Raw genomic sequence first — 12,916 nt, forward strand, 5'->3', positions numbered from 1 at the left:
ATGCAGGTGGGAGGGGGTGTGCAGGCTGGAGGGGAATAAAGCAGGGGGGATAGGACAACCGTAATAGCATAATCAGTAAAATATATTTTTTAAAAAAGAATGAGGATCACAGAAAGCCACTATTTAGTGACTGGTGGGATGCCCAGTATCTAAGCTCACAAGGACCTTCTGGACCCAGCATCACATCCACCTGCTAAAGGAAGCAGCCTCTGCTCTAGGCTTCCAGCTCGGCTTCTATTCGAGAGCTTGGCCAGCAGCAGTTCTGTCAGGTTATCCTTAGCAGGTACCACCACCTGGGCTGCACCACTCCAGTGATGGCCCAGCAGCTGAATTTCTTGTTTTTTGTTTGCTTTTGCTTTTGCTTTTTAAATGATTTTCTTATAAGATGCACATTAACAAGCACTGTGTTTCCTTATCACAAAAGTCAGCAAGAGTATTTGGAGGTAGGAGAGAAAAATGTCAGTAGACTTTTAAAATATTGGCAGCCCTGGCTAGGGGAAAATTTAAATGCCGTGTTAAAGATCTTTGTTGAACTTTCATTCACATCCTTACAATTTTTGTTTCCTGGAAGAGTCATTCTCCAGTGCCTTCTGCTGAGACTGAATTAATAATGCACGCCATCTTTCCTTTAGGGAGTTCAAAATACTTTTTGTATATTTAGCCAAACAGAGCCAGGAGTAGAGAGTTAGGTTCTTTTCAAATGTAGCTGCCAAAAATGAAAGCCATCTTGCTGAGTGGTAAGAGAAACCTTTTAGAAGACAAAACCTGGGGACCAACATGGCTGCCCGTCACCTGCTGGGTGCTTTTGTGAACGCTCCTGGGCTGGCCCTCCAGGAGAGCACAGAGGGAGGGACGAGAGGAAAGAGAAGGAGTACACATCCTCTGATTTATGGGAGGGGCTCCTGGTATCCAAGTCTTCCCTAGACTTTTCACCTCTTCCCTGCCTCATTCTACTCCCCAATACAGGGGTATCAAATGCATTTTCACCAGGGGCCACATCAGCTTCTTGGTTGCCTTCAAAGGGCTGAATGTAATTTTAGGACTGTATAAACGTAATTACTGCTTAACAGTGAAGCAAGAGCTCAGCACTGCCACCAAGTAGAAACAAGGCAGTGGGCTGGATAAAACAAGGTGGAGGGCTAGATTCGGCCCACAGGCCTTGTGTTTGCCACCTGGGCCCTAAGGTGTCCTCATTAAGCGATAGCTCTGTAGGTAATTTTCCCTCTCTTGAACTAATTATATGACATGGGAAGGCCAGGGCATTTGGGCCTTAATTCACTGGAATCCAGGGAAGAAGGAGTGGGCAGTAGCCCCATAGATTATGCACAGTACCCTGGACATTGGCTGACTAACTCCCTCATCATCTTATTTAGGACAGAAAGAGCAGTTTGGAAGCTGGCACTTGAGAGGCCCACAACATAAATGAATGGTAAAACCTCTCTCAGAATGGAAGACTTTCAATGCCAAGTTCAACAGATTTTTATGTTTTTTCCTGAATCATTGTGGTTATATCACTTGTGTAAATTGTTGATGTTCCTGTTATTAATTTAGTTTTGGTTCTGTTTACCAGGCCCAGAAGCTAATGATCCCCATGTCAGATTTCTTTCATTTCTTTGCTGCAATGTTCTCCACAGAACACCCCTGGCATTTTAAGGGGACCACTCCTCTTGTACAAGGGACCCTTTTGATCTTTGAAAGGCTTTAGCGTCCCTGGCCCCCGGCATTAATTGGCAGTAGTGATCCCCCTCACTATTAACACACAGAAACACCCCTACTCAATTCCAGTCACCCTGGGGATTTGGGGAAGAGGTGCCCCAGTTGAGAACAACAGAGGCCTGAATAAGCCCTTGCTCTACCTTGTACTTCCGTATCACCAATGCCTCTTTCCCCCTGAACACACCCCTCCTGTCTTTAAAGTTTTGCTCAAATAGTAGTGGGAAGGATTCCCTAATTGATTCATTCATTTAACATTCACTCATAAGATATTTACTGAGCACCTACTAACGGTCCCAGGCACTGATTGAGAAGCTGATGATCCACCAACCATCAGCTATCACTCGTATCTGTACCTCTTTCTTCATCTTTTTATTTGCATGTTAATTTATAAGTTTCTTCAAGTCATCCCTGGACTTCATTATGACTTCCTGCCTAGGGATTTAGCTCCTACAAGACTATGACTACTTCCTCTGCCTTCTCTTTGTCCCTACTAGAGCCAGTCTCTGCAGAGAGAGTCTCCATGTTGTAGAAATTCAGCAAGGGTTGGACTGATTGCGTGATCCAAGATGTGCATTTATCCCCAGGAGTAGATGTCATTTCTGTAATAGGAATCATGGTTCTGCTGGCTCATGTTTTTCTAATCTGAAGATTCTGTCTGTTTTGTCTGCTATCAAAATGTAATGAAGAATAACATGGGAAACATTTTGGGGTCCCTGGTAAATAGTAAACTTGATATGTGTAATGGGCAAGGTGAAACAAGCCTATGCACTTCTTATTTCTTGGCACACCCTGCATAAGCCTTGGTGCCACAGGCCAGGCGCTGGTCCCCTCCCAATAATGACTTCTGAAACGTAGCTCAGAGTGTGCCCTCTGCCTTCTGAAGCCTCAGAATGCTCAGCCACGGAAGGCAAATGGACAAAAAATAGACAGAATGAGAGTGAGTCCAAAACTGGGAAAATCTGATGGAGCAATGGAGGTCTTTTATTTACTCTTTTCTTTTGTTTTATGAAAATTTTCAAAAGCAAAAAAAAACTAGAATAGTATAACAACCTTCAACAATGTGTTCATCACCTAATTTCAATGGTTACCAGTCCAAGGACATCATTTCATTTACATGCTTAGCCAGTCTCCCTTCCTTCCAAATATGTTATTTTAAGGCAAGTCCCCAAACCATATAATTGTATTCATAAATATTTTGATATGAACCTCTAAAAAGTTTTTAAAATTGCCACAAAATCATTGCTTCAAAAAAATCAAAAACTCATATCATCACATTTCCAGTAGTGTTCCAATTTACAATTGTGGTCACTTTTTCAATAAATCTGAAAACTGGGTCAAAAAATTATAGTTTTATCGGGAGAGATGCTATAAAGGAACTAAAACAGATCTTTTTTCTTGCAGGAAAGTAGAGTAAAGCAATGATAAAGTGATTTCAGGGAGTACAAATAAAATAGTTCTGACTCCAGGGCGGGGGAGGGGGTGTCCCCTGAGACCTGTCTGAACTTACCAGTCGGTTACTTACCGCCTCCCCAAGCTTACCCCCTGGTGGCAGGTGGGCACTACAAGGGGTCAGTTAATTCTTCAGGAAGGTTCATTTCATAACATGACAGAGCTCTTACTATGTTACTAGTAGTTTAATGTTTGGCCACATGGCAAAAATGTGTGTGACACAGGTCCTTTTTTTAAGTATTGATTGAGCACATAATTTAAAAGTCAGAATATTAAATAAACATCTCTGCCCTTTATTCCAGCAGGCAGCCCAGAGAACCGCTCTCCACGCTCTGTCTGACAGGTATGTTTTGTCATTTTTATGAACTATAAATTGCCTTATGAAACATTGAGCCCTATTTATTGTGGCATCTAATTCATAATCGGATTTTGTCCCTCAAGTATCTGGGAACTGGGATGTTAAACGTTTTGCATGCTTGGATTTGTCATGCCCATGTGGAGTTTATTATTGCAAAAATCTCCTTGTTGTATTTCACAGAAAGTGTGGAGAGTCCCTTGTTGTTCAATGAAACAAGAGACAAGGAACTGGAGAAAAGGCCTGAATGGCGCAGTAAATTCTGAACTCTGGTATTGGTTGAGATCTAAGCTCATTTTTCAACAATAAGTACTTCATTTATTTTGAGATGCTTTCTGCAGGCTTTTTCCATATCATTTCCCCGGGAGCTATCTGTCTTTTGATGAGATTCCCTCTTGAAATACTTTATGCATGTCACCCAATTCACAGTCCTGAGTGCCTGACTTTTTACTCTGTGCTTCGGCTGTTTTTTCTGACTTGTATCATTGAATGAGATCTATAAACCTAATCAACTAACACACTCAAACTGTATTTCACATCCAGCTTTGCTGTATAAAAATAGTTGAACAGGAATCTATAGTTAACTTTTTAGAACCAATCAGGCTGTTTTTTATTTTGGTGGGTTTTTTTTTTTTTTTCACTTGCTAAGGTTGGGTGCGCACGTGTGCATGTGTGTGTGTTTCTTAAAGAATTATCAGATGTAAAGAGGAAGTCCCCCAGCCTGGCCCATGTGGCTTGGTTGTTTGGAGCATCGTCCTGTAAACAGAAAGGTCGCAGGTTTGATTCCCAGTCAGGGCACGTGCCTTGGTTGTGGGTTTGGTACCTGATCTGGAACATGTGCGAGGAGCAACCAGTCAATGTTTCTCTTTCACATGGATGTTTCTCTTCCTCTTTCTCTCTCTCTCCTTCCCTTCCCTTCCCTTCCCTTCCCCTCCCCTCTCTCTAAAATCAGTGAGCATGTGCTGGGGTGAGGATTTAAAAAAGATGAAGTCCCTGTCTCTCCACAATGGAAGTTCTTACTGTGTCAGAAGCAGCTAGCAATGTTCTTCCCCAAGCCGGCTGGTGGTCACCTCCGTGTTACCTAGTGAACTGTCACCACCACCCCCCTTTCTTCCCAGTTCTGTTTGCAGAATGAGCAATAATTGACAGTGTAAATGAGATCAGTTCAGCTTCTCCAAGGTAAACGCTGCCACTTGGGCAAATTACCTGTGCACATGGGTGAGAAGTGTTTTCTCTGTGGTGGCAGGCTGAGCCCCAGTGTATTTCTTTCAAGTGAAAAGCCTGCCCCATCACAACCACACAAGCCTGTGTGCTAAGAGTAGCTGCCACATGACTTTCTGCAGTTCCTACTGGGATTCTCACAAAAGCTGATGACTGAAGTGCTTTTGAGTCTGTTGGTAGAAGGAGGAGAGACTCTGGACCAAACATTTAAAATTCAACACAGTAATTCCTCTTTTTCCCCTGTGGTTACTTAAATAAGTGATTCCTTCAACAAAATGCACCGAGAAGCAAAAGAAAGCCCTGTTTATGATGTTACACCATTGCCAATGGTTACAAGGTTTCTTTTCAGGGTATTGGAAGTGCTGGAAAATCAGGTTGTGGCAATGGTTTCCCAACCTTATAAATACGCTAAAAATAATTGAGTCTCATACTTTAAATGGGTAGACTTTATGCTGTATAAATTACATTTCAGTAAAGCAACATATATAGATGCAAAGTGTCAGTTTGACCTCTGGTGGAATGAGTCAAAACCTATTTGAGGAAAGTATGGACTCCCCTTGAAGACCTGGGTGCAAAATACAATCAGAAATCAGAAACCAGGAGTGATAGATACATTCTGAGGCTTCTTCCCAAAAGATACATGACCCTGTCCTGTGCAGAAAATGGTGCATGGATTTTCATGAGGAGATACATGAGTTCCCTTCGACTTTGTTCTCATATCCTCTCCGATTCCTCCCTGGTCAAGCCCAACAGTCAACAACTAGTAAGCTAGCACCTCAGCCCCTACGAAGGGAAGAGCGCGGTGAGAACAAGGCCCATCCCCTGGAGATGGAGAGACAGAGGCTCCTGTTGTCACTGCTCTTATGAATTTCTCTGCCTTCAAATGTAGTAAAGCATTTCCCTCCCTGCCTTGAATATAACAGCTTTTCTGTTCAAAATTGGGGGAGGTTGGCTCACTTCAAAGTAATGAGATGACTTTGCTATTCTAGCAACGTGGTGGTATGGCACCCTCTTCTCTGTGCTTTTCCTGTTCCATTTTGCCATATGAATAATTTCCATAAGTGCAAAGCATCTGTAATCATTTAGAGGTACAATTTAAAACCTTTCTTCAAAATAAGGACTTAAAACACCTGCTGAATTAATTGGATTTATTTTTTTCTAGTTTCTTAACTTAGAGAATGTTGACTTATCCAAGGACAGAGGTCATTTTCTATCACCTTACTTAATCTGTTGAATAAACGGTATTTTCCAGAAAGTGATTGGTCTGACTCCTAGGCAGACCACTGCATGACTTGCCTGATATTCTGTCTATCGGAGGAACCCCCTTAGGGCGGGAATGGAACTGAGTAAAAATTCACTTCAGGTTCTGACCTACCCAAGGTAGAGATCTAACCCCAGTATCTCTGGCTGCCTATAGCCAGGTATTCATCTAGTGTACATTCATTTGCACAAACTACTCTAGTTTCTAAACTATTACTTTTCGGCGTGTTATAGCTCTTGATATAAAATTCCATAGGCAGCTTTTTCACTTTAATCCTAAAAACATAGAATACTTTTTAGTGTTAACAGGTGCTCCCTCTGGTGTTGACCAGAACAGCCCAGGCTGGCTGAAGTCGTGCCAGCACAGGTTCCTGGGGTGAGCATCCTGCTAGCGTGCTCAGCTGTGGGCCCATCTCACTTCCATTTAGCCATGTAACTGCCTGGACTACCTTGTGGACACAAGGGCATTTGATACAGGTGTTAGAGCTGTTTTGTTTCAAGATGGTAACTTGATGGTAAAATAGGATTTGTTTGACTGGGGGTGTGAGGGTGGTGAGTTTACAGTATAGAAATCCTGTTGTTGCTCTCTGCCTCCAAGTCTTTGAGACCGCACCTAATGAGACTAGTTATAAGGCAAAGGGGTGGCATTTTCCTTTCCTTTCTGAAGACCGTAGAAAGCTCATCCCTTCCAGGTGTCCGAGGGGAGAGACTATCCAGATGTCTTCTGAAGACCAGTCTTGTCTGTCTTTTCATTTCTCCAGTTTCCTGGTCTAAGTAGGCATTCTAGGAGGAATTTAGTGTCTGGAAGTCAAGACCGTATGCTTTAAAGTTTAGTGAGTCCATAATAATCAACACACAACCTTGATAAATTAAAACTAGGATATATTTCATTACCTAAATTTAAGAATCACCTGTAGTCAACCCCAAAGAAAACCTTTGGCCTTGCTTGATTTTTTTGTCTGGGCTTCATTTATGATTCAGCCAAAACAGCTAGAGTGTCCACAGGTCAACACAGAATCCAGTGGCAAGGCCAGTCTGGGCTTCAGCCCAGCCCACTTACCACCCTGCAGCAACCAGAAGGGTCACACGGAGGTGGAATGGCCTGTTTTTCATTCTTTCCTACCATCAGCTTTAGAATGTTTCATCTATTTTATGCCATTAGGTGTCAGCTGGCATGCCAGAGGCCCAGTGATGCCCCAAATAATGAAAAGAATCAGGGGACCACAGCAAGAAGAGAGCAAAATTCTCAATATCATAAACAAGCCAGTTAAAAGAAAACCTCAGTTTGCAAAGGGACACTGCTTGCTACTTACTCCTTGCAGTGTGCCTCTCAAGTGTCAGTTCTTCTTACGGATGATTGTGTTGGGCAGGGTAGAGAGCGGCACAGGAAAACAGGGATACATGGGCCTGAGACTTACCTATGAAGGTGTGTCTAGTGTAGCCACTGCACTGGAAAATTGCTGCATTGCCAGGAATGTGGAAAATATGCAGAGCACTGGAGGAAAGGGAAGGATGTGTGCACAGCATATGAAGTGCCTCTGGATATGATTAACTTCCCTTCCTAAGTAGTAAATAGCAGATAACTGTGATCAAAAAAAAAGGATCTCTATGATTTATCAAGCTGAGCAACTGTGCATTTGCAGAGAAGCTGGAGGTCAATCTTGAAATCTAGGGCAAGATGAGTGCGAGGACATTGTGAGGACTCAGAAGTTAATCATCCCCTTGGACTGCCGCCATCTGTCTCGGAGAGACAGGACCTCTGCAGAGCGAGCAGAGGTGCTTTATTGCAGGCGATCGGGAATTCATATTTGCTGTGAAACCTCAAGCATCATTTGCAGTAACTTGGGTTTTATAAAAACGGAGCCTAATTTCATATGAATAAATCATGTGCATCTAGAAATATGGGGAGCCGCGGCGGGGGGGGGGGGGCGCGCGGGGGGCAGAATTGAGCTTGACTTTAAAAAAAATAAATGAACAAGAAAGCCAATGTGAGAACAGTTGTTGGAGCGATGGCACTTGGAGGGCATGAACAGCCATGTGGTTAAATTGTGCATATAATCATCTTCTGAAATGTCAGCCTGTGACTGGAGAAATGGCTGCATTTTTATAGCCTTGGAGATACATCACCAGACTGTACCCTGTCAGCCCATCTGGCAATATTTCAGGTCCAGGATCCATTTATATTGAAACCCAAACAACTACCATTGATTTATTCATTTGTGCCACAAGTATTTAATGAGCGCATCCTGTGAGCTGTGCGCTGTGCTGGTACAGGGGTGCAGGGGTGAGCGGGAGCAGCCATGCACCTCCCCTCTGGGCCTCGCCACCCAGAGGGGTGCTGGCTCATGCATTTGCCGCTCTCAGTTTTGCTTTCTCAAATAAATCTCACCCATCAAATGTCCTCTTCCCGTTAGGGAGAATATGAAATTAACTAAGTGAGGAATAACATAAAATGAAGAGGTTTTACTTCCTCTGAGTCTGGTCTGCATCCAAGAGCAGGACTGGAAATGTCCCCAAAGGAAGGTGGGGAGAACTTTTAAGAAAGCTCTAAATTTCCAACCCAGAAGATGCCCAGGAGGCGCGCCAGAGAGTAAAGGTCAACCCTGGGGACCCACAGCAGTCTCTGGTCCCTCCAATGCAAGACTCTTTTTTTTAAAGATTTTATTTATTTATCTTTAGAGGGGAAGGGAAGGAGAGAAGGAGAGAAATGTCAATGTATGGTTGCCTCTCGTGAGTCCCCTGCTGGGAACTGGCCTGCAACTCAGGCATGTGCCCTTGACTGGGAATCGAACCGTGATCGTGTGGTTCGCAGGCCCTCGCTCAATCCACTGAGCTACACCAGCCAGGGCCAAGACTCTTTATAATGAAATTCTTCTGGTAGTTATACCATGTAAATAAAAACTTAAAGAGTTTTAGAGTTCAGAACCACTGTCACATTGGCGACCACCCTGTGAGATAGGAAAGACTTATTTTACAGACAATAAAACTGAGAGAGACTGGGAAGGTGATGCGACTCACCCAAGTTCACGAGGTAGCAAGTGGCAGAGCTGGGGCTAGACTGCAGGTCCTCTGACTCACAATGAGTATAACCCTCTTGTCCTTCACTGCTCAGCATGGAAGCCGGCTTGGATGGGGCCAGAGGCAGGTGGCTGGTGCCATGTAGATTCTGGCAAAGCATTTACTCAGTCTGCAGTTAAACTTCCTTTGTTCCTACTAGTAATAACAGTCATGACATTTCTGGCTTCGCTATCTTTTTATCCTTAGTGCCCAGCACAGTTCCTGGCAATTAGGAGACAGAACAATGAACAAATGAAGGAAGGTTTTAGGGTTGAATGATGACAGCTTTGGACTTCAAGTAGAAAACGCTTTCCTGAAACTATGGCTGCCCACTGCTGCAGCAGACCACCTCGGGGGCAATTGGACAGTCAGGGGTTCATCACTAAGGGTCCACAAGGTCCATGCCTATAAAATGGGAGAGCATTGAGAAGCACTATTAACTGCCACACAGGTGTGGGGGGCGGGAAACGGAATTATTTTTACAAATCAATCCAAAAATAAGCAAGCCTGAAAAAAATTCAAAAGATTAAAATTGCAATTAAATTAGAGTGAATTAAAGTAGAACTCCATAACCAACGTGATGCCATAGAGAGCTTTTCTGCACAAAGAGGGAGTGAAGGCCATGGCCCCTGGTTCCTCCTCTCTCCTTGGGCTTCAGTGCCCACAGGACTTAAAATACCCTCCCATCTTATCTCCACCAATTGTTCACGCTTCATTTTATCCTTTATCCACTTGATGCATATTACACTTCTGAGCTCCTACACTGGCCTCCACGGAACACACAAAAATTCCTTTGGGCGGAGCCCGCTCTGCAGGAACTTAGAGTGGTCGAGGACATGTAGACGCCTGCATGACCCCTGTGTGTGTGAAATGTGGACCTGTGCACACAGTCATCAGTCTTACCAGTACATCAGTCATATGTGGAGACTACGCTAAGCGTTTCACGTATGTGACTTCATTTAATCCTCACAACTACCCTCTCAGCTAGGAAGGAGAAATTCAACATTAGGACCTGAAAGAGATGACATTTTCCGTGAAGTTTCATTTCATTTCATTTTCCAAATACTCTCTCTAAAAGCCTAGTAAATCTGGGTTTCCAGAGATATATGACTTACCCAAAACCTCCGAAAAGATCTGTCTGACTCTAGTCAATGCTCTTAGCTGCTCAGTAACATGTCCACACACTCCCCATAAAATAGAAAATAAATGTCACTGGCAGGGTACAGGTGTAACACTGAAGTACTCTCAGAACACAGAGAGAGGCAAGCAGGTGGAGGCCTTTGAGGTGGGGTGTATCAAGTGAGTGTCATCAGGTCACCAGGATGGAGAAGAGAAGGACCAGCCTTCTCTGCAGAAAGAATAGCCCAAGCAAGGCAAGGCTGAGGAGATGAGCAAGAACAGCAGGCTCTTCATTGTTCAGGGTGTGGGCACTGTAGCAAAGGTGTCTGGGAGCAGGCGGTGGGGTGCGGGTTGCCTGGAGTTCTACAGTGCTTCCCCCATGTGTGGGGTCAAGCCTCATCTTCCACAGAAACCTTAAGTAACCAACTTCTCCGACTCCCACAGCTCCCATTCTTTCAGCACCTCATGTAATTGCTGACACAGTCACACTTCTACCTTCTCCCTGTACGTATGCATGTCTTAACAGAGTAGAGAACGGGATACACATCTTGGATTTTAGGTAGCTCTCTATATAAAATGACTGCTCAGTAACGACTTACCAAATGCCTTTCCAACAAGACCAGCAATCCAAATTATGCCCCTCATCTCTGCTCTCTTGGTAAGGAGGGAAAACATACCAACTTCAGCATAGACACCACGAAGCTGATATGAGATTTTGAAGCCTTAAACTTGGGTTGGGATTTGTTTTGGGCAAAGTAGTCACCCATCAGAGTTGGAACTTTCTCAGTTGCATAAACAGGATAAGAGTGCCCCCTTGTTAGGTTTATGGACAGGTTAAATGAGGTGATAAGTAGCAGAAGGGCTCTGTTAATCTAGCCGCATGATAGTAATTTAATCTATTGCACCACTAAGAAGCCACTCCCCAAGATACCATGAGATACTCTTTAAGTCCTGCCAAGAAGGACTTAAAAACCAAGTAAAGATAAAAGATACTTTAAAGATACTCTTAAAAACCAAGAAAAGAAAAATACTAGAGTATGTATGGATTTCAAAAGTGAATCCATGAATATGTATGGGGCACGTTTTCATGCCAGCGTTATAGGAAAATAATGTCGATGTATCCCAAGAACTATCCTTTACTATTGCTCGTTCAGGTCCTCAGTGAGGCTCATGGATGCCTGCAAGGAGGTTGCAGCCTGTCTCTTCCAAGTCATCTTCCTGTTTCACTCTTAGAAGAGTCTTCTTGGGGCATTTTCTGACCCCCGGTCCAGCTGATCACCAATGAACTGTTTCTGTTTTATTATTTCAAAGTAAATAATCATATTTCAAAAGCAAAAAGGAATTCTCAGAGAGCGTGGAATCTCAGATAGAGAGCTGCTTGTGGGCCGTGAGAAGAGAGAAGAACACTGAATGACAGCTCTGTCCGCTAACAGGCCGGCAAGGCCCGTATGTACTCACAAAAGTGGACAGACACCCGTGGCCTCACAGCCCCTTCTGGAGGGGCCACTTCAGTGTTCCTCGCTACCCTTTGGCGGCCGTTAGCTTGCTAGACCACATTAACATCGCGAGCAAGTGCAGGTTATCAGGTCTAAAAATCAGCTTTTTAAAACCCCCCCTAGCACTAATTTCCACAATAAAACTGAATAGCTCCTGAGAAGCCATTAAAGTTCTATCTGGTAAATAACACACATTTAAAAGGTCCCAAACTTGTCTTTTACACAATAGAATAATGCAGCCTGGAAGAAACTGTTACAGCCTTTCTGAGTAAATAAGTTGTATGAAGCCACTAATTGCCCTTTAAGATCATTTAGTGGGTTTGGGGAAGCCTGAGGATTAATATGGCCCCGATGTCTGGTCAGGGAAGATGCAGCAGGAAGGGCCTCTGGGTGGAAGTAAGTTTTCACCCTTTAAGTGGAGCCCACAGTTGCCACAAGCCTTCAGGAATAGATGGGGTGACTTCAAAGGGTTTGACCACTTTAAAAAATGCTAGTGGTGAATGACTACAGAGCCCTGTGAATTGTACACTTGGAAATGGTCAAAATGGTGAATTTTCTGATATATATTTTATGTTATACGTAATATATATTGATATAGCTCCACAATGAAAAGTTAAAAAAAAAAAAAAAAAACAATGTAGCCCTGGCCAGTGTGGCTCAGTTGGTTGGAGCATTGTCCTGTAACTGAAAGGTTGTGGGTTCAATTTCCGGTCAGGGTACTTGCCTAGGCTGAGGGTTCAATGCCCCAGTCTGAGTGCATACAGGAAGCAAGCAATCTGTGTTCCTCTCTCACATCAGTGTTTCTCTCTCTCCCTTTCCCCCTCTCTGGAAGCAATGAAAAAAATGTCCCCAGGTGAGGGTTCAAAAAAGAAAAAAACAATGTGCATCTTTGCACATACTAATATTCCAAAGTCTTCAGGATGGTCCCCTTTCATACATGTCTAGCCTGGGAAGCAGTTTTCTCACTCACGAATTTAGGTGCTGGAGTTCTGCCCTGCAGATTCCTTCCTTCTCCACTAGTGGAGAAGACCTCTCAAGAGTGACCCTGATTGCCTGTGGTGGGAAGACCCACCATCCCTCCCCTGCTCCTGTAGTAGCCAGGGGGATCTGTGAGCTAATGGCCACACACCCTGAGTTAACCAGCCTGGGGAAAAGGGAACCAGACACCCCCAGAAGGCGTGACATACAATTAGGACCAACTTTAAATTACTTTGGCACACGGTCATCCACATATTGGCCCCTT

The 12,916-nt window shown here is 43.8% G+C and overlaps 1 protein-coding gene across 2 annotated transcripts in view; it reads left to right on the forward strand.

Annotated features, from left to right (window-relative positions):
• AFF3 (ALF transcription elongation factor 3) overlaps positions 1-12,916 on the forward strand; it is a 576,292-nt gene that overhangs the window by 475,120 nt on the left and 88,256 nt on the right. For both annotated transcript variants that reach the window (XM_037056780.1, XM_037056779.1), the window contains one exon: positions 3,468-3,508. In XM_037056780.1, coding sequence (XP_036912675.1) covers positions 3,468-3,508 — 41 coding nt within the window. The remainder of the gene's footprint in view (positions 1-3,467; positions 3,509-12,916) is intronic.

The sequence above is a fragment of the Sturnira hondurensis genome, unplaced genomic scaffold, assembly GCF_014824575.4.
Source record: "Sturnira hondurensis isolate 20B ecotype Veracruz unplaced genomic scaffold, ASM1482457v3 Scaffold0009178, whole genome shotgun sequence".
NCBI lineage: Eukaryota > Metazoa > Chordata > Mammalia > Chiroptera > Phyllostomidae > Sturnira > Sturnira hondurensis.